The sequence below is a fragment of the Cynoglossus semilaevis genome, chromosome 9, assembly GCF_000523025.1.
Source record: "Cynoglossus semilaevis isolate Cse_v1.0 chromosome 9, Cse_v1.0, whole genome shotgun sequence".
In the NCBI taxonomy this organism is placed as follows: Eukaryota; Metazoa; Chordata; class Actinopteri; order Pleuronectiformes; family Cynoglossidae; genus Cynoglossus; species Cynoglossus semilaevis.
This window is the reverse complement of record NC_024315.1, coordinates 15,925,950-15,946,433: the sequence shown is the minus strand read 5'-3', so window position 1 is coordinate 15,946,433 and position 20,484 is coordinate 15,925,950. Positions and strand designations below refer to the sequence as shown.

General features: G+C 42.1%; 1 protein-coding gene across 1 annotated transcript in view; it reads left to right on the top strand.

Moving 5' to 3' along the window:
- Positions 1-14: 14 nt before the first annotated feature.
- LOC103384144 (adhesion G protein-coupled receptor L1-like) overlaps positions 15-20,484 on the top strand; it is a 22,165-nt gene continuing 1,695 nt past the window's right edge. The window contains 27 exon segments of the mRNA XM_008317546.3: positions 15-863; positions 955-1,348; positions 6,490-6,603; positions 6,898-7,111; positions 7,881-7,990; positions 9,084-9,098; positions 10,530-10,737; positions 11,677-11,941; positions 12,041-12,380; positions 13,343-13,636; positions 14,041-14,144; positions 14,238-14,423; positions 14,518-14,556; positions 14,650-14,830; positions 14,944-15,066; positions 15,209-15,426; positions 15,525-15,698; positions 16,382-16,594; positions 16,687-16,907; positions 17,099-17,165; positions 17,278-17,366; positions 18,109-18,277; positions 18,361-18,510; positions 18,598-18,694; positions 18,778-18,888; positions 19,029-20,479; positions 20,482-20,484. The exon segment at positions 20,482-20,484 is cut by the window's right edge and continues 1,695 nt beyond it. Coding sequence (XP_008315768.3) covers positions 6,540-6,603; positions 6,898-7,111; positions 7,881-7,990; positions 9,084-9,098; positions 10,530-10,737; positions 11,677-11,941; positions 12,041-12,380; positions 13,343-13,636; positions 14,041-14,144; positions 14,238-14,423; positions 14,518-14,556; positions 14,650-14,830; positions 14,944-15,066; positions 15,209-15,426; positions 15,525-15,698; positions 16,382-16,594; positions 16,687-16,907; positions 17,099-17,165; positions 17,278-17,366; positions 18,109-18,277; positions 18,361-18,510; positions 18,598-18,694; positions 18,778-18,888; positions 19,029-20,479; positions 20,482-20,484 — 5,106 coding nt within the window. The 5' untranslated portion in view covers positions 15-863; positions 955-1,348; positions 6,490-6,539.

Below are 20,484 nucleotides of genomic sequence, written 5' to 3'. Positions count from 1 at the left end.
CACCATTGCTCCAAAATGGTGGCTAAGGAAGAGGACTTACAGTATGTCCGGAAGGCTGCAGGTTCCTTTGTTGAGAAAAGAACTGGCATGTCAAACATGTGGAGTGCGGTACGTTTGGTGTATAGAATGGCTGTGGGTTCTTCTAGAGCTGCTCAGAACAAATGTCTTCTTCTACTGTAAATATCAGGCAGTGGTGATGTGTACTAGGCTGAAGAGTGTCCACTAAGCACGCACAAAAGAATTTTCAAATGACGTCCCTATACAGGAGAGAAAGAGAATTATGAATGAACACGATGGTGAAGATTATTATTGATGTTATTATTATTATTGTTGTTGTTGTTGTTGTTGTTTTAAATGAATCATCCTAATGCTCCTTGTTAATACACCCTCTCCCCTGCTTCTGTCTCTCTACACTCAGGACGCAGAACGCGCAACAAGCTGGAGACAGCGAGCTAGAGAGGGAGGGAGAGGGAGAGAGAGACATAGACACAGAGAGAGAGAGACAGAGCGAGAGACAGATGCAAGGCGAGGCCAGGAGCGGGGATTCCAATCTTTCTGTTTTTTCCAGCTGTTGTTACTGTTTCTTTTGTTTTCATATTTTTGCTGTAGGTTTTTTTTTTTTTTTAATCCGGGATACATTTTGCATCACCATTATTAAAAAAGATCCAGACACATCTTGAAATCCGTCCTGATGTGCAGCTGCGCCTAAATCACGATCTCGTCAGGATATGCGGAGCACGTCAACCGTGTTTTCTCTGGATGCCGCGATGAAATAAAACGCATCTCTGGGTTTTGTGTCTGACAATGACAAGTGGATTTTGATGAGCTGCAGAAGTCGACGGCAGCCGCCGCTGCAGTCAGAGGTCAGTAGCGAACAATTTGCGCCTGAAAATTGTTTTTCTGTGATATCCTGCTTATTGCCCCTCATTTCCATTGGCGGCGTCAATGTTATAGCCCGCATCTTTTCTGGACATGAAACCCGTGGAAATGATACCGACGTGACGCACCGTTAAGCAAACACACACAGCACACAGCAGGGAAGACGACGGGCCTGGACTGGACGCAGGGAGGGAGGGTGTGAGGTCCAGCGAAGAGCCGTACACAGAGCACTGATCAAAGGAGGAAGACGCCCAGTTGTTGGACACGGCTGTATGATGACTTTAATGCAGCCCCGTGGGCATTAACGAGCCACACCACCGATTTCCAATGAATGAATATCTTTTAATGCATCGAAAAGAGTGAAGACGGATCAAGTGAGCACGCAGTGCACGCTGAGACGGAATGCGGGAGACGCAGTGAGCCAGCAGCCAGAAGGTGGAGGAAGAGGAGGGACATTGGAGAATTGACGGTAAGATCTGGATGGATGCTGTGAAAATGCAACCACTATCACGTATGCACACAGGCTTAATCAGCTCTGCAGTCAACGTACTGTAGGTGTAAATGCTGCTGCTGCTGCTGCTTCTGTCAAGGTCTATTTGATCATTTGAGGCCCGGGATCTGATGAGCTACTGTTGCTGCTGCTGCTGCTGCTGCTGTTGTTCAGGGCCTTTCTCTGCCGCTGCTGTCTGTCATTACAGCTGGGGCAGTAGTACAGGAGTGCCAGGCATGTGTGCTGTAAAATATTCATAAGCACGTGATCATCTTTCTTAGTGCATCTGAGAGGAGACGTGCAGAACAGGCAGAGTGGTGTAATGGTACAGGGTGTCTCATCTAAGTCCATCCTTGGAGCCCGTCACCACTGGGCTGATATTTGTCTTGCACTGCAGTGTGTACAGTAAAGTAGTGACAGCACTGTACAGTTTGGAGGACTGTGGGGAAAAACATACAGTATTTGGTTAGCGGTATTTGCAAGTTGACCAGGAACATGGACCAGGAGACGTGAGGAAAACAACCTAGTCAGGCTTCATCAGTTGATCAGACAGAGCCAGGTACTGTAGGATGAGGCTGCCCTAATAACAGAGAGATGTGAAGGTGAAAAGAGAAAATGGAAGAGAGGTACAGAGAGTTGAGTGATGAAGACTCATTTCTCTTGTGTTTCTTTTTCTGTAAGGTTTCGTGGAAAGCGACAGTAGTTACTGATTTGAAAATTAGTGATGACATAGCTCTGTGTGTGAGTATGTCTACACCTGTGTGTGTGTGTATGTATTGTGTTAGAAACCCATTTATGACTGTTTGTTACTTTGTATGGATTATTTCCATTAAGCAGTGTTTGAATTGGTTTGTTAACTCCTGGAATAATTAACAGCAATGGTAAATTCTGAGATCACACAGGAGAAAAAATTTTTTGTTTGTGATTAGTGGTGAGGACCAGTTCATAATGTTTTAATTGTTGAAAGATATTCTTTGATTTATTAGTTGTCTCCATCAGAAAATTAGAATTTTTCTTCAAGTCAACAAAGGCACAGCCATCCAATGAAACCAAACTAATTGAACTTTTGAATTTAAAGTCAATAGAATGCTTTGACTGTGACAATGACAATGATATTGACAATCAATACTCAGTCCATAATAATGGCGAAGGGCTACTCTGTGTACATTAATGAAGATCAGGAAACGACAAAAAATAGGACAACAGCGGGGGGTTCAGACAGGGGCTACCTGGGCTGTTTTAAGATCTGTTGTATAACATTAGCAGCCGGCTGCGGGCTAACCTTTTTAGCAGTAATTGGTTTTACCGCTGGAGTTGGACTACTAACTTTAGTTTATGTTCATTCTGAGATGAACCTATGGCTTTACCGCTGGAGTTGGACTACTAACTTAGGTACTACTAACAAGGTTTTATTCTTCAGAAATGTTCATGCCAAAGGAGTCAATTTTGATTTCAGACCTCATTTTAGTCACCAAACACTTTATTTTCAAAGTCGTTGACCTTGAGAGAACCTGCGACTGAATGCAGTGTGTGGGGAATGTTCCATATTTACTGGTTTTTAGAATAATTTTTTTTTAATAAAAAACACTTGGAATCTGCACAAATCAGTACCAGCAAGTCACACTCATCACAAAATTGCAATTGGTACTTTATCGTATTGTATTGGGCCACACTCACATGTGAGACCCTAGTGTTCAGTCATGGAAGTGGTACTGTACCAATTGTAATAGATACACTACAGCTTAAATCTTCCTTACCTCCTAAAACATATTTAGTTAATGCAAAAATGTCAGGGTTATGGTACAGACGTTTGTACCTCTGTGGTGTCTGTCTCCTGCATTATCAGTTTCAAAAACTAAGTAAATGTTTTAGAATTTGCAGAACTCTGGAAACGCGCTGGAACCATTCAGATTTCCACAGCTTTGTGATCCAACAACACAACACGAAGGCTTAGCACAGCTGCTCAGTTAGCACAGCTCTATATGAACGTGAGCTATATTTCACCGGCAGCCATTTCTCTCACTGCTCTACCGTCTCCATGGTTATGTGTGGCTGTCCTCAGGCACAGAAACCGTTGGTTTTGGAGCAGGGCTGTCGAACAGGTGTGATTTGAATACAACTACCTAGAAAACCATCTAAATATTATAGCACTTTGAGCTAATTTTTAAAAAAGAAAACATGTCAGTGTTTCTTGTTTTGTAGTGTCATACTACTCTGTCTAAGGAGCTATCTCCCACACACACACAAATTAACACACATGAACATGCACACACACACACACGCCAATACACATCTCCATTACAGAAACACAAGCACTTTGTTGTGTTGTGCTCTATAGTGATTCACCCTCAGGCAGTGACATTTTACTTTCACACTCTCTCCCTCTCCCTGTCTCTCCTCACCCGTCCTCTAAGGGCAGGGAGTGTGAATTGTCGTACCTGGCCATGTACGCAGATTTTCATTGTTGTTTTTAAGATTTCAGTTTTCATCTGTTCTTACAGCATGGTGACATTTATTTCCCCATTTATCCGTTACATTTCAGAGGATGAATTCTTACCCTTGTTCTTTGTTGATCATTTATTGTTGCTTTTTGTTAAATGAAATTCAGATTTACTTTGCATTAGTACTACAAAACATTTAAGCTACTAGAAGAAAATGATGTGTTGTTTAAATGATCCTTTTAAGCTTTAATATCATAATATTACATACATTGGGATGTCTTGTGAAATGTAGGGTTTCAAGCTAGAAATAGAGGCTTTCAATGAATTAACACAAATTAGTTTTAATAGCACTTAGCAAAAGAGCAATGAAGCAAAGATCATTTGTCAACTCATATGTTAATAAAAGTCAAGTTATCTGATTTTTTTAAATTGTCAGTGGGTTAAACGACAAACAGTTGTCTCAGTAATCCCATTTAAAAAAGTTCATCAAAATGTATTAATTGATTTATTAATTTTTAATCCCTAGTTTATAAAACATAAGGCAACAAGTTGAACGTCCTTTTCACCTTGTGTTCAAACTAATTCATTGCAAAGACAAGCTATGTACTGTTAAAAAAGTACTGTACTGTTTTTCATTTAAAATGATGTATAAGTATAACAAGAAACATTTATATAGACAGACAAGAATGAGCTTGCTAATAGATGGCTTCAATAAGGTTAGACCGAGAGCTGAGCTGACAGATTACCAAGACAGTGGTGTCTGTGTGACTACATCATTCTTCGATGGCTGTCAACTGTGTAACCCAGACATTGGGCGACTGGGCGTTTCTCTGCAGCCATTCCATCTGCAGTTCTATGTAACGGTTTTTCTTGCTGGCCAATATCCACTCCAGATCAGCCACTAACATATCAGAAACTTATTGGACATACAGTATATGAGCTAACGGCGCCTGACGCCCCCAAATTGATACCAATTACTGCTTAAAACAACTGGTTATAAGTGATATGGTTCTCTTCCAAACACTTCCCCTCTTGTCTGTTCTGACCAACAGTGCAAACTGCTCAATCCTGCCAATACACCTTTGGTTAAAAGGACAGAGAAAGTCATTAGAGACATTAAAGAGTAGACATCAGATAGCAGTGCTTGATCATCATCACCTTCTCCACCAAGACCGGACTGCAAAATGACAGTAGAGTTCTCTTCTTAGGTTCAGAATCAGAAATAAAGATGTTAATAGTGAGGTCAAGAGGCCAAAAAAATACTCAGATCTATTAAGATAAACGGGAGCTGCCCTTTGCAAAAGGGAACTTCAGTTTAACTTGGCAGGGTCTCAAGAACATGGCGGCAGTGAATTCTGTTTCAGACAGCCATGAGCTCTTCCAAGTTTGAAGCAGCAGCCCGATCATTTCAATTCTTTTTTCTCTTTAGGACTAACAGTAAACACATCTCTAGGACTGGACAACATCTGTGAGTGGACCCTTCAGCACTGCAGTGAGCAGCTGTGTTTAGAGGAGTCTTTGAATAGTAGTACAGGGTTCCTTAACCGTAAGAAGGGTACTATCAAGATCCTGGATTATTTTAAACCTATAGCTTTTAACTCAGTGGTAATAAGGCCCTTGGAGAGGATCACAAAAATCAGATGACCAGACCTTAAGATAGACCCGCTTATCCAGCTGGTGGAGGGGTTGATGATGAAACCGTACATAAACATCATGAAATCACCAACACCTCAGCCAGACTCCCACAGACTTCTCTTCAGCTTCTAACACCAAGCAGTCACACATTTTAGCTGAGAGACTTTCCTCTCACTTCCACGTAGATTATAGACTTTCTTTCTACAGTGTGATAACCATTACACTATGGAACCACAGAAGGCAGCACAGATCCCATATTGATATTCTGCAGCATTGTATGATTTTTTTTTAAATTAACAATTAACACATAAATATTCATGGTGTTTCTTATTTAATTTTGTTTTTATTTTTTCTGTAGCAATTACAAATGTAGATCCCTCTGCTCCAATTTTAGTATTAGCATCACATGTTTACTATGCTAGACAGTTTTTCTACAATGAAATTGTTTATTAAAAAGTCAAAAGTCAATTGTCATACGTATAGTATCGCAGTATATCGCAATCATATCGTTGCCCCTGTATCATGATACGTATCGCCCGATTCTTGCTAATACACTCCTATAAGATACAGTATATACTACATTTCTATCCATTAACTAAAATGAAGTGAAAAAAGCTGTCGCTGTCTGTGCTGGGTGCCCATGGCGGTATGTTCTGTGATGTCTAAGTGTGTATTTCATTCCACTCCAAGCCCTTTCACACACCTACAGACTGCTGAGGTTAGTCCTCCAAGTAGGCCGAGCACTGGCTCGGGGCTGATTTCTTTTTACAGGCAGAGCAGCAAACAGAATAACTTGTTGTTTGGCTTTGTCAAGGCCCATCAATGTCCTTGCTCTACTTATTTCACACATGTAGACCAATGAAAGTTGCTGTAGAAAAAAGGGAGGGAGACGATGCATCTGTGTATGTGCGTGTTATTAATTACCTCAAACACTCAGTCATATATGGTGAGCTATCACCATGGTTACAGGATGGATTGTGTAAATGCACACACTTTGATTTTTTTTCTACTCTGTTTCTCAAACTTCTGTTGGTTCCTGTCCAGGTTTTCCTAAGGTGACTGGAGGTGTGACGTACTAAATCTTCCTTCCCAGCATGGCTGTGTCTCTCTGGTTCTGGTGTGCAATGACTCTGGCTCAGATGACTCTTTCCAGCCAAGGTAAGCTTCACCCAACCAAAGTATCGCTGTCCTAGGTTAGATTAGATCAGATCAGATTAGATTAGATTAGCTAGAACCTTATTAATCCACTGATACTTTTAGCGTTTAGCTAGTGTGACTAACACTCCAGCTGATGTAAATAACTGGATTGAGATAATGATAATAATGATAATGTGATTACCTCTACTAATGTGAGTTTATGTAAATAACAAGTACTTATGAAATTATGAAAAAAGCTAGCAATAACTAAGAATTTTAAGAAAGTTTATGGCAATATTTTTTTTCTCCATTTAGCTATGTCCCGGGCTGCCATGCCGTTTGGGCTGCTTCGCAGAGAGCTGGCATGTGAAGGTTACCCTATAGAGCTACGCTGCCCAGGAAGTGATGTGGTGATGGTGGAGACAGCCAATTACGGGCGTACAGATGATAAGATCTGTGATGCAGACCCCTTCCAGATGGAAAATACACAGTGTTACCTCCCGGATGCACTAAAGATCATGGGCCAGAGGTGTGTAAGAGCAGACTAGACATTAGGGGTGTAATGGTACGGGAACGCCACGGTTCAGTACGTACCCAGGTATTGACATCACGGTCTGGTACATTTCTCGCATCTCGCTTAACACTAAAAACACAAAGACCCCAAGAACCCTGCCCTGCCACAACTACAGTCACAGTGTGTTTCCAGATCCTGATTTGCATGTAAGAACAAGCGTATCGACCTGGGCTGGATGAAGTCTCGTCCGTTATCCACTGGAACGTTTCTTCCATCCACAATACGGGGCTCAAACGTAATGTAAACTATTGATTAATGTTACATTGGTGACTCGAGCGAGCAGTGATGGCCTCCTGTCACAATAGAAGTTGGACTTTGTTCCACTCTGCATTAACAAGGTTCATCTTGACACTCCTGATTCCATAAACCTGTGTATTTGTACTGAACAATTCAGGGCTAGTACACGTACCGTTACAGCCCAGCTTGACATACATTCTACTACACCACGTGTACAGTATGTCCTCTGTAGTGTGTATATACAGTAAATATACTGAATGTGTGAATTGAAAGCAAAACAGTCCACAGTATCTGAAGATTCCATGTGCGATTAATATTAGTGTGTAAGAAAGGCTAGTGCTCTGGAAATAAGTCATGTTGAACTTGAAATCAGCAATGTTTTACTAAAAGAACTGATCAATATGCATTCAGAGGCAGAGGAGAAGTGAAGTGTCCTTACTTTTTCTAACGCCGTCATCTCATTTACACTGCGCCCTGTTGGTCATAGGTGTAACAACAGGACGCAGTGTGTGGTGGTTGCAGGGGTCGATGTCTTCCCAGACCCCTGTCCTGGAACCTATAAGTACCTGGAGATCCAGTATGAGTGTGTCCCATACAGTAAGTATTAATCTTTTTATAAACAAACACATGAACACACAGGCGCGACACGCACAGACCCGCATACACACAACTACAGAGAAATGTGTGTGTGAAATACCTGATAGAAACTGTTTTAATTCAGGCCTGAGGTTCTTTTTGTTCTCTTTTGCTTTAAGAACAATAGCAACATTTTTTTTCCTCAGGGAGTGTGTGTGAGGATGTGTGTACGTGTTGGCTGTACATACAGAGTGTTCACTGGAGAAAGTACAGTCAATGACAACTGAGAAAAGTCAAATTTAGATCTGTAAATTTAGACCTACTATCAATGTGTATTATTGTTTGTGGTGTCAACTAATGACCATAAATATAGAAGACATTGGTTGTCCAACTGGATACCTACACCTGGGACATATATGTATATGTATATGTATATAAACGTATAAGTAAATGTTAAAGAGAAAAATGCTATTTCATAAAGTGCTGTTTTTGTTTGATCGTCTATATTTAAGGACAGTGTAAAGTTCATTGTTAGTTATGCATAGAAACTGATGAACATATTTATCTACAGATTGCATAAAATGATAAGAATTCACAAAAATATTACAATCTGGGCTTTAATGTGACAGGTATTTGTCTGTTTGGACCTCTGAGAATTGTATGTCTGTGTTGTGTGTCCGTGTGTGTGTGTGTGTATGTGAGGCTAGAGTGGGCATACACACCTGCACATGCATGTGTGTATTTTCTTTTCCAGATTCACGCCACAGGAGTTGCTCTCTTTTCTCCACAGGAGCCTGAACGAGGAAAAGAGCCTGAGGAAGGAAGAGGGAGGGAACGGGGTGGGAGGCTGTGGGAGGAGCGGGGGGCATAGGGAAGAGGGAAGAGGAGAATGCTGTTTTCTATGTTTTCTTTTGATGTGAAATATATTTCTGTAGTGAAAATTAGATCTTAAACCTTTATCTGTACATTTGTTCTTTTTCTTTCTTTCTTGCTCCCCTTTTTCTTACTTCTCTCTTTTTTCTTTTTTTCACTTGCTTGCTTTTCTTTACTTCCTTCCTTTCACCCTCTGACTTCTCTTTCCTTCTCTCCCTCTTTTTTTCCTATGCTTGAGTAGAAGTGGACCAAAAAGGTAAAGGCAACACATTGTAGCATTTTGATCTCTCCTTACCCCTCTGCCCTTCTTTTCTCTACTTCTCTTTCACTCTCCTGTCATCTTTTTCTTCCTCTTACCCTAGGACGTTGTTTCGTAGTCATGCTGGATGTTGCCCTTATTTTCATCTCCTTCTCAGTTGTGTCCCACTCATTTTCTCCATCTCCTGTTGTATGAAAACCCATCTTTTTATTCAATTTATCCAGGTTCTGCACCTAGTCTCACTTTCTCTCCTCCTCCTGTGAAAGTCCTTCTGTGTCTGTTTCTTTTTTTGGTCTGTTCACACACAAACAAAACAACTCACAAATATTAGCAAAGGCTTCTTTCTACCCTCTCATTTATATCTTGTTCACGCAAAAGCACTTCTTTTCTTTCTTTCTTTCTTTTTTTTTCTTCTTTCTTTCTCTCTTTCTTTCCTTCCTTTCTTCTTTCTTTCTTTCTTTCTTTCTTTCCTTCCTTCTTTCTTTCTTTCCTTCTTTCTTTCTTTCTTTCTTTCCTTCTTTCTTTCTTTCTTTCTTTCCTTCTTTCTTTCTTTCTTTCTTTCCTTCTTTCTTTCTTTCTTTCTTTCCTTCTTTCTTTCTTTCTTTCTTTCCTTCTTTCTTTCTTCATGTTTATTCTCCCTTTCCTTCCCTTATAGGAAGAACCCCTTATTTCTCTTCATAAGACAAATAAGACAAAATCTGTGTGAAATTCTGGATGTGTGCTACTGAGCACTGCTTCTGTGTGTGTGCGTGCGCGTGTGTGTGTGTGCGTGTGTGTCTGTGTGTGTGTGTGTGTGCGTGTGTGTGTGTGCGTGAAAGGGCGTGCATGCCAATTTGCATGACAGTGTAAGAGTGTATGTATACATCTGTGTCCATACAGTTTTTAACATGTGGGTGAACAAGTGGTTGTGCTTCTGTAACTAACCTGCCCTCTCATTTACTTTAAGGCAAAATTTAGCCCCGCCCTCTACGTCCCTGATTCTACCTCACACTTTGTTTGGAACTCTTTTGCACTAACTGACAGACACACTAGCGCACAAACACACGTGCAATCACACACCGATGATTTGCGCACACAGACCTACACTTTTCATTGCAGTGTCCTGATGTATTACCAACCACCGCACATACACACACGTAAACGCACAAACGTACACACACACACACAAAATAAGAGTGTGTGACAACACTGACTTTTATTCTGTTGCTTGCCTCTTGAGAACAGGACAGCTGTTTTAAACTCGTCTCTTCTCTGTTTTTTTTCTAAATATCATCGCCCCATTTTTCATCCTTCTATCCATTTACTTGCCCCTGCGCCAATATTTTCTCCACTCATTTCTCTCACATGCCCTTCTTGCTCTTTTTCTACCTTCATCATCTCCCTCCTCATCCTTTTATCCTGCTCTCGCTCCCTTATTCCGTCTCCTAGTTTTCGTGTGTCCCGGGTCACTGCTCAGTATCCAGCCAGCTTCCTCATTCCTAGAGGCGGAGCATCAGTCAGGTGCGTGGTGTAAGGACCCACTGCAGGCAGGTGACAGGTTGTATGTCATGCCATGGACACCATATAGGACAGAGGTGCTGTTTGAGTACGCATCCTGGGATGACTATCGCCAGAATAGGATCACCACCACCTACAAGTGAGTACAGTAGCTGTGCCAAATGTATTCACATAATTCACATTATCTTAACTTTGCACTAGTTGAGGCAAACGATATGAAAAAAGAAATACTAAATGGGTTCTTGTTGTGGTGATCTCTGATTAGAAGGAAGGAATCCATAGTATATTTGTTGTTAAAAAAGACTTTCACATTTTCAATGTTTATTCTTACATCCCCCTGTTTTCTGAATATGCGTAACGTACATTGTTGCAACCAATATGATCGTTTCGGTCAGAAATGAGCGTGGATAGGATATAAATTCACAACTTCAGGTAGCAGGTAGAATAAAAGTATTAATTAAAATGAGGATCAGAATACAGTACGCAGAGACAGAAAGTTCGGTGGTCGCTGCACGGGAGATCAATACTGACATGGAGGCCATTACACAAAATCTGAATTAGAAAACAAATAAAACTTACTGTAGGAGAGAAATCCAAACAGAGTGAAATGCGTTGATTAGAGAGCTAGAGCACAGACAGTGGAAGGAGAAATACAGGTTTTATAGACACAGAGGGAAAAATTGCTTTCAAATCACAGGACAAACACATTTGAAAATGCTCTTGCACGAGCAACTGCTAGACTCTCAGTTAATGAAGTATTTCTGATTCTGAGGGATGAAAGTATTCATGCAGGTGGAAAAGAAAAAGATTGAGGTACACGTTGTGGAGACAGTAAGGGAGAAAATAGAGGGAACAGGAAACACAGGCACAGAAGGTAAACTGAAAAGGTTTCTCTCCAGTTTGTTTGTTTAACCTTGTTTCTTAAACTGGATTGTGATCCCAATTCTAAACTAGAGGATTTTAGTAGAAATGTAAATCTGGATTATGAACTCTCAATATTCTCTCCACCTCTTTTGTCCAGGAAGTGTAACTGTACTTAGAATCAACATACATTCGTTTCTGTCATTGTTCATTTAAGGTTGCCCAGTCGTGTGGATGGCACAGGCTTTGTGGTGTATGACGGAGCTGTATTTTACAATAAGGAGCGAACACGCAATCTGGTGAAGTACGACCTGCGGACACGCATCAAGAGTGGGGAGGCAGTGGTGGTAAATGCCAACTATCATGACACCTCACCATACCGCTGGGGAGGGAAGTCGGACATTGACCTGGCTGTGGATGAGAATGGCCTGTGGGTCATTTACTCCACCGAAGCCAATAATGGATGCATTGTGGTCAGCCAGGTGTGTGAAACAGCAAGAAGATGAGTCAGAGGTCTATACACAAGACACAAGCTTTATCTTGTCCTCTTTCTTTGTCTTATTTTGTCTTCGTTCTTGCAGGTAAACCCATACACCTTGCGGTTTGAGGGTACATGGACCACTGGCTTCGACAAACGTGGAGCGAGTAACGCCTTCATGGCCTGTGGCGTCCTTTACGCTGTACGCTCCGTCTTCCAGGACGATGAAGGACAAGCAGAAGGCCGTGCTGGCGGTGACATGGTGGTGTATGCATATGACACCAGTCGTGGACAGGAGCTGCCTGTTCAGATACCGTTCCCCAACCCTTACCAGTATATCTCCTCCATCGACTACAACCCCAGAGACAATCAGCTTTATGTGTGGAATAACTATTACGTGCTGAGATACCCACTACAGTTCACTCCACCTCTGCCCACCAAAGGTTTGCAGAATTGGTGTAAATGTGTGAAATGGCAAAAGGCACTACAGTAGATAAAGTCCTCGTAGCCAGTTGTAGAATGCTACTACGATTTTATTTTTTAATGCTTTTTATTACTGTTTTTTTTTTTTACTTGCTTCAATTACGGTAATTCACAATTTAGTAAACGAAATATTATGTCGACTTTGCTCTGTTCTGTTTTGAGATGAAAGAATGTGTGTCAGGTGACTGCACATATGAATGGGTACTGATTTTTATTAATATTATTAACAGGTAACAAAAATGATCCTTGTATTGTATAACTATTAACTAGTTAACTATTAACGTCCCATCGTTTTCACACTGCCACTTAATACAGTATTGACTGTGCAGTGACACTGGTTTTGCTCCCCTTTTGTGTTCATACTGCAAAGTAATGCATGCTCGCTTCTCTATTAATGCGCATTAACTAACCCACCTCTAGGTGGGGTTTAGGTTAGGAATGTCCGATATTACCTTTTTGCTGATATCCAATGTGCCGATATAGTGGGGCAGTGGTGGAGGTTAAGTGTTGCCTTCTCCTGCACCAGTATTCTCCATATAATCCCCTGATTCTTAAAATAGATTAATGCATCAGACCTAGACTCTGCATTATCGGTGGAAAACCGATAACGTTTCTTAGATAGACATAATTATGCTAATATCAGGCTGATAATATCGGTCAGCCAATATTTTTGTTCATCCCCAGTTCTGATCCCATGTTAACTAATTTGGGTGTAAAACCATAAAAAGTACTAGAGGTACTAGGGGTTTACCTCTGCGTGCATGTGTGAACAAAAACCTCAAACTTTGAATCCACCTTACTTTCACCAGTTTGAACACTAAAGTGTATTTTCTGCACTTTTACCACTGCTGGATTGAATACCGTATTAACGAAATACGGGGGTCGATACCACAAATGCTAACGATATGTTACTGACCTCCAGGTCCTCTTTCCTCCTTGATGACGACAGTACGTTCCTACACGGCAACTGTGGCTTTCACACCAGTGAGGCCCTCGGCCTCACACCCAATAGGTGTGATCAATCGGGGGCCCTTTGACCAACGACCTATCACAGCCATGGTCCCGTTGACACCACGACCTCCACTGCGTATCCCCTTGGCACCTGGAGTCCCTGGTCAGGTTGGCGGATGTGAGGGTCGCGTGGCACGAGGAGTACAGTGGCCTCCCACACTGAAGGGAGAGACAGTGGAAAGGCCGTGTCCTAAAGGTTCTCTGGGTAGGCATTACAATTATTTGGTTGTACGAATGCTTTGTTTGTTGAGTGAAGGCCAGAGACCACAGGCAAAAAGGTTTGTAGAGTTCATTTGAAGTAAGGTTATCTGGCCTTTCCTTTGCAGTTGTTTTTCTCAGTTCATGTTAATGTTAGGTCATTAGGTTTTTAGGAAATAAACTGATGGAATTTAACATAAGAGGCATGAACACAGCAAGGCTTGCGTTTGAATGTTGAGTTTGTACACGGGGCAGTCCTGGTTTAACCTAGTGCACCGAGGACAGTAGGCACAGTTTAAACTCATCATTCAGGCACAGTAATGCTGCTGCTTCATAGTTTTAGCCCTGTTAGGGTTTTTAATCACAAGTTGACTTTTCGTTTATAGTTTTGTCACTGTCCTTTTTTTGCAGGTATTGCGTCATATCAGTGCATGTTGTCTCCAGTGGGTTGGAGCTCAAGAGGTCCTGACCTCTCCAACTGTACTTCACCGTGGGTCAGCCAAATAGCACAGAAGGTTAGTAAGTTAGAAGATAAGCACGTAGCTGAAGATTTTCAGCTTTCTATGTTGAAATATTTGATGTAATAAAAACTGCAACCTCACCTTAAGATTAAGAGTGGAGAAAATGCTGCCAATATCGCGGGGGAGATGGTCAACCTGACCCGGGGGCGGATCTATGCTGGTGATGTCAGCATGTCTGTCAAGCTAATTGAACAACTATTGGATATCCTGGATTCCCAGCTACAAGCCTTAAGACCAGCCAATAAAGAGCCTGCAGCTCGCAATTACAACAAGGTAAATTGTTCCTGTTGTGACCGTAGATGTGTGGTTGACCTTCATTGACAAAATCATTGATGACTGTTCTGACAATCAATGTTTTTTACTGTAGCTACAAAAGAGGGAACGCACATGCAGAGCTTACGTACAGGTAAATATTAGAAGGCTCGATGGATGGAAGGATGGATGGCTGGATGACATGGAGAGACAGATGCACAATAAAATTGACATCTTTCTGTTTCAGGCTGTTGTTCAGACCGTTGACAACCTGTTGGGACCTGAGGCTTTGATTTCCTGGGCTGATATGAGCAGTGTTGACCAGTCGTGCTCAGCATCATTACTGATAGATGCGGTAGAGAAAGGAGCCTTTCTATTGGCTAACAACCTCTATGAAGGCCGTTTCAGTGACAGGTCACCAAATGTTGGTATGTCTCTCAGTGTCTTTGCTCTTCTCTTCAGCATCTTCTGAAAACCCCCACCATGTCATCTTCTGAACCCCCCCTTTCCTCCATCTTCTGTGGTTGATATCCTTCTGTAGATGTAGAGGTGTATGTGCTGAACACAGAGGCAGAGATCCAGGACCTGACATTTCCTCACTCCTATGACAGCGACAGCATCTTGCAGATATCTTCAATGGCTTTGCAACAGTACAGCAACAATGGTCTGTTGTATTTAATACTTGATATGTCACCAATTTGTCACATTGTAGCTCATGAGTTGTATAGTTATGGATTGAGGGAAGGAAAGGGTCAAAACTTTAATTCAGAAAGCACTTTGTTACCTTTTTTTTTTTTTTATTGTAGGTCAGGTGAAGCTTGTCCTTTCTCTCTATAAGAATTTGGGTTCCTTTCTGACAACCCAAAATTCAACAGTGCAGCTCGGGTTAGAGCTGGGCCAGGGCTCAGAGGTACGACATAAGAGCCTGGTTGTGAACTCCCATGTGATTTCTGCCTCTGTGCACAGAGGGTCTAACAGAGTGTTCCTCTCTGAGCCAGTGATCTTCACACTCAGGCACCTGCAGGTCGGATGAGTTTTTTTATTCACTTGAAAACTGCCCAGAACATAATACACACATAGTAAACAGGACAATTTTACATGTGGGTTTGTTTTTCTCACTAGCTGGAGAACCACTTTGGCCCAAACTGCTCCTTCTGGAATGTTTCAGGAGTAACCGGGAATGGCAGGTGGTCAACACAAGGCTGCCGTCTGTTACACACCAACAACACACACACTACCTGTGCCTGTAACCACCTGTCTAGCTATGCCGTCCTGATGGCGTATCAGCAGCCAGCAGTAAGTAATATGTTTCTCTACCCACTTTTACACTGTGTGGTGCCAGTCTATTGACATTTTCAACTGGTTTGTTACAAAACAAGTCCCAGCTTTAATATTTTGAATCTTTTTTGCCATTAAATTATCACAAATGATGTCATCTTGACTCACCAAAACTGTAATACATAAAAAGTACTGTGAGGACAATTATTCATTTATACTACCTCAAGCTGACACCAGTACTTGACAATTATAAGTCTGCATCCTGCAAATTGTTTACTTTGAAAAGAACGGGGAAACAGCAGATCGGTGTTTTTCCAACCTTGGGGTCACGACCCCATGAGTGGTCGCATGGATTTCTATTAATTGATTAAAAACATGTACTGTTAAAAATATTCTTTCGACTAATTATTCTCCTTTTTTTAAATTATGAATAAAAAAAAGTTTAAACAACTGTATTCTTTCACATTCATGAATAAATCAAACTCAAATAAAATGCCCCTCATAAATATGTCTGTGTGGGGGCATCTTGATTGACAGCTGCAATGATGTGACTGAAAAAATAAATACAAATTTGGGTCACCAGAAATTTGTGATGTCAAAATGGGGTCACAAAACTAAAAAGGTTGGAAACCACTGACTTAGATACATCTATTCTACTGTTAAAACACAGAAAATGTATTTTGCTTTTTTCTGTGTTCTAGTTTGGGGCTAATGTAGAGGAGCTTCTGGTCTATGTGGTTTCTTGGGTTGGCATCTCTGTAGCACTAGTGTGTTTGGGCACCTGTCTTTCAACCCTGTGCTGCCAGGGGGCGCCCTGGCACACAGACCACAGCACCATCCACTGCAACTTGTGGGCCAACCTTCTCGTCACTGAGTTGCTCTTCCTTGCTGGTCCCAACAGGACTAGATACACAGTAGGTGTAAATCATGAACACAGGTTAGCGCAGTGTGGTTAAATCTATGCTAACTACGCATACTTTATCTCTTCCTTTATTCACATTTCCAGGTTGTGTGCTCCATTGTCGCCGGCATGCTGCACTTCTCCCTGCTCTCAGTGTTCTGTTGGCTTTGTCTGGAGGGAGTAGAACTCTACCTGTTGCAGAGAGATGTGTTTGAGGGCCATAACTCCAGGAAAAAGTATTTCTATCTGTGTGGCTACTCTGTCCCAGGGTTGGTGGTAGCCGTGTCTGCAGCCATTGACTTCAGAGGTTACGGATCAACGACGGCGTAAGTTTTTATCACTAACAGCTGTCAGCTCGACTTAAACATGTTAGTCACGGCAGTGTGTGAAGATGTGCGTGTGGATAGACGGATGGGCTGAGATGCTTCAAGGCCTGGAAGGTTCTGTGCAGTAGATACCGTTTAGAGCATGTTCTGGTTATAGTTCTTACTTTGTTTATTTATGTTTTTGTGCTTAGATGTTGGTTACGAACAGACAACTATTTCATCTGGAGTTTCCTTGGACCTGTTGCTGTCATCATAATGGTAGGATTTCACAGAGCTTTTTAAAGAACACAGAATTCTGTCAATAATAACATGGTCATGTGATACCAAATACTAATATATGTTAATATGACTGTGTTTTTTGTCACTTTAGCTGACTCTTATTATCTTAGTGATGACCTTACATAAGATGCACAGCACTGCTGCTTTGAAGCCAGACTCCAGCCGACATGATGGTCTTCGGTGCGTATGGGGTCTCACTCTGACCTTCAATGATGTCATGTTTTCTTGGTCCTATAAATCACATCGTCACAATTTAAAACTTTGCGTGGTTTAGAGACAGGTTCCGGCAGATCTGAAAATGATGAAATATTCACTGGTAGTGAAGAATAGGAAACACGTGTTAATCCTAGGTACAGCTAAGGCTGAGACAGACGTGGTAAAGTTGTGACACTGTGTTGATTAGTGGTGGGGATTAGAAAGTCTGGTAGAGAAAGGTGATTAACTTTGGTACTGCAAAGAGCTGTTGAAAAGAGTAAACAATAACCTCAGAAGTTATTTACAGCATTAACATTTAGCAGTACAAATACTGTTAAACCAGAACCTGACAAATATCAGTTGAATAAAAAAGTAAAAACAAGATTTGAAACATTATTTACACATAAACTACTTATGAGTGAGTTACTGAATATGTTTGAATATTTAACATATTTTCATGTCTTTTATTACATATATTATATCTTATAGAATAGAATTGAATAAAGTCATTTCGTACACGATAAGACATTAGAAACAAAAGAAAGGAAACAAAAAGGAAGGTTTAAAAACATCAGGCTTACAGCAAAATCCCTAAATTCCAACGTGTTGAACATTCAAAGAAGTGTCAACTTTTAAACCCAGCAATTATTTAGTGCCTTTTTGAAACTGTTCATTGATAGGATGAAAAATGTAATCATGATTTTATCTTTGTCTGTTTGTATTTCAGGGCTTGGGCAGTAGGCTCCCTTACACTGCTCTTCTTGCAGAGTGTTACCTGGTCCTCAGGTCTGATGTTCCTGTCTGCTCCATCTCTCCTCTTTGCTTATCTCTTCTCCTCCCTCAATACAGCCCAGGGCCTTCTCATCACCATACTGCACTGCAGCCTCACCAAAAAGGTCCGGCTGAGTGCATGATCGACCGTGTCTGTTTCACAACGTGAACATTGAAATAAACACTGATGTTTATGTGCTGTATGTAGGGCCAGAAGGAGTGCGGTCGATGTCCGCGTCTTTCGCAGTGCTGCGTAACTACCTCGTCGAGCTCCCCAGACTCTGTGAAAGGTTCTGCTCTGCGTTCCAACAGCCGCTACATGAGCAGCCAAACCCGGAGAGCCACGGCTAATAGACAAGTACCTGACAATACATTCCTCTACACTGTATACATCTCTTCTGGTTTCCCCTCGCCCCGAATCAGTTCTTTGAATTTTCTACTACAGAGTCGAATCAGGAGAATGTGGAACGATACTGTTCGCAGACAGACTGAATCCTCTTTCATTGCCGCAGATGCAAACAATACTCCTACTCTTAACAGAGGTGACGATGACTTTTTTTGTTGCTAAAACCTCGCTTTGTTAGTGAATATAATATTAACTGGAAGTTTTTTCTTACTTTCACAGCTGCTTTAGGAAACCATTTCCTCACTAATCCGGTGTTGCAGACTCACTCTGGGGTCTCTCCTTATGACACACTGATGGCCCAGGGATACAATCAACCTTTTACATCCACAGGTGCAATGTCTGCATATAGTTACTGTTATATATTATTAGGACAGAATTCCACTCAGACAATAACATCTCTTCATGTAAATGTTATTGATCACCTCTGTATCACAGATGACTAACTGTTATTCTCCCATTGTACCTAATAGAGGGTAATTTAACCCAGAGCCAAGAGTCCTGTGGATTGGACAGTGTGTGTCTCAACGGCGGCTACACACCCAACACCTTCACTTTGCATGGTCTGGGAACAACGCCTGGTTCCCGAGCTGGAGTTGTGGGCAGTTCTGACCTTCTTAGGGAAGGAGGAGTGCAAATGGGAGGTGATGATATTTCTCCAGCCCTTCTCACTCCACATGGAGCTTCAGATCTGGACAGCAACACAGGGCTTCATCATAATCTGTCCGATGCAGCTGCACTAGAGAAGATGATCATCTCCGAGCTGGTGCAAAGCAACCTTCGGCCATCGCACCGCATGCCCATTCCTCCAGAGCGCTACGGAAGTCTGGCCAGACCTCACCAGCAGGACAAGGCAGCATTCACTCACACTGCCACATTGACAAGACATGGACAGCCATCCAAAAAGGGTGGGGCTACCATCCTACAACCAAACATACGCCATAATGCACAAGAAGGTTGGACACATCCGAGACACCACGCACAAGATGAAGAGACATATTCCACAACAAGTCGGCAAGATCATGCCATAGCTACACGCTTACAAGAAAGCTGGTCACACACACATGCTGCTGGAGATCCTGAGTCCAGGGAACTGTTTAAAGACAATGAGAAATCCCAGCTGCAAGGCACTCTCGGCCGACGTGGCCTCCAGGAAAGGCAACAAGCTCGTCCCCCGGATGTTCAAGCTCGGCCCTACTCCACCCTCAGCTGTACACCTGGTACTTTGTCCCGCCACCGTGGCACGGCTGAGACAAGTGGAGCGATGGATAAGGAGCGAGAAAGGGAGAGAGACTGGGATCGGTACAGAGATAGGCCCCTTCCTCCTCCTCCTCCCCCTCCCCCACAGGAATCTGACCCCATGTATAAGGATTTGGAGGAACCACTTTTGTTGAAACAGAGAGAGGCAACCAGTGCAGAAACATGGAGGGACAGAGTTAAAGATGAGACGTATCATTTAAAAAAGGATGGAATAATGGATGACTTGAGGCGGAGATCTGAGAGAATGAGAAATGAGTCATTTACCTCCTTGAAGAGAGATAGAGAGATATATGAATGGAAGGATGGCACAGAGAGAGGGAGGGAGGAATGCCATCTGCTGGAGAAAAAAGATAAACGAATGGATGTGTGGCAAGGAGCAGAGGCAGAACAGGAGGAGACCTTCATCACCCAGCGGAAGGACTTTACGAATGAAGGCTGGAGAGGGGTGAAGGACAGAGAAAAAGAAGAAACCTTCTTTTTAAATGACAGAGATGGCTGGAGAGGGGGGGTTGAACGTGAAGATGAGAAACAGAAGGATAGAATGCTAGAAATCTGGAGAGGAGGCGGGCAAAGAGATAGGGAGGAATCCTTCCTGTTTGTGAGTAAAGATGCATGTGTGGAGGGGAGGAAAATAGGGAAAGCTAGAGGGTGTCGCACGTACACTGGGCA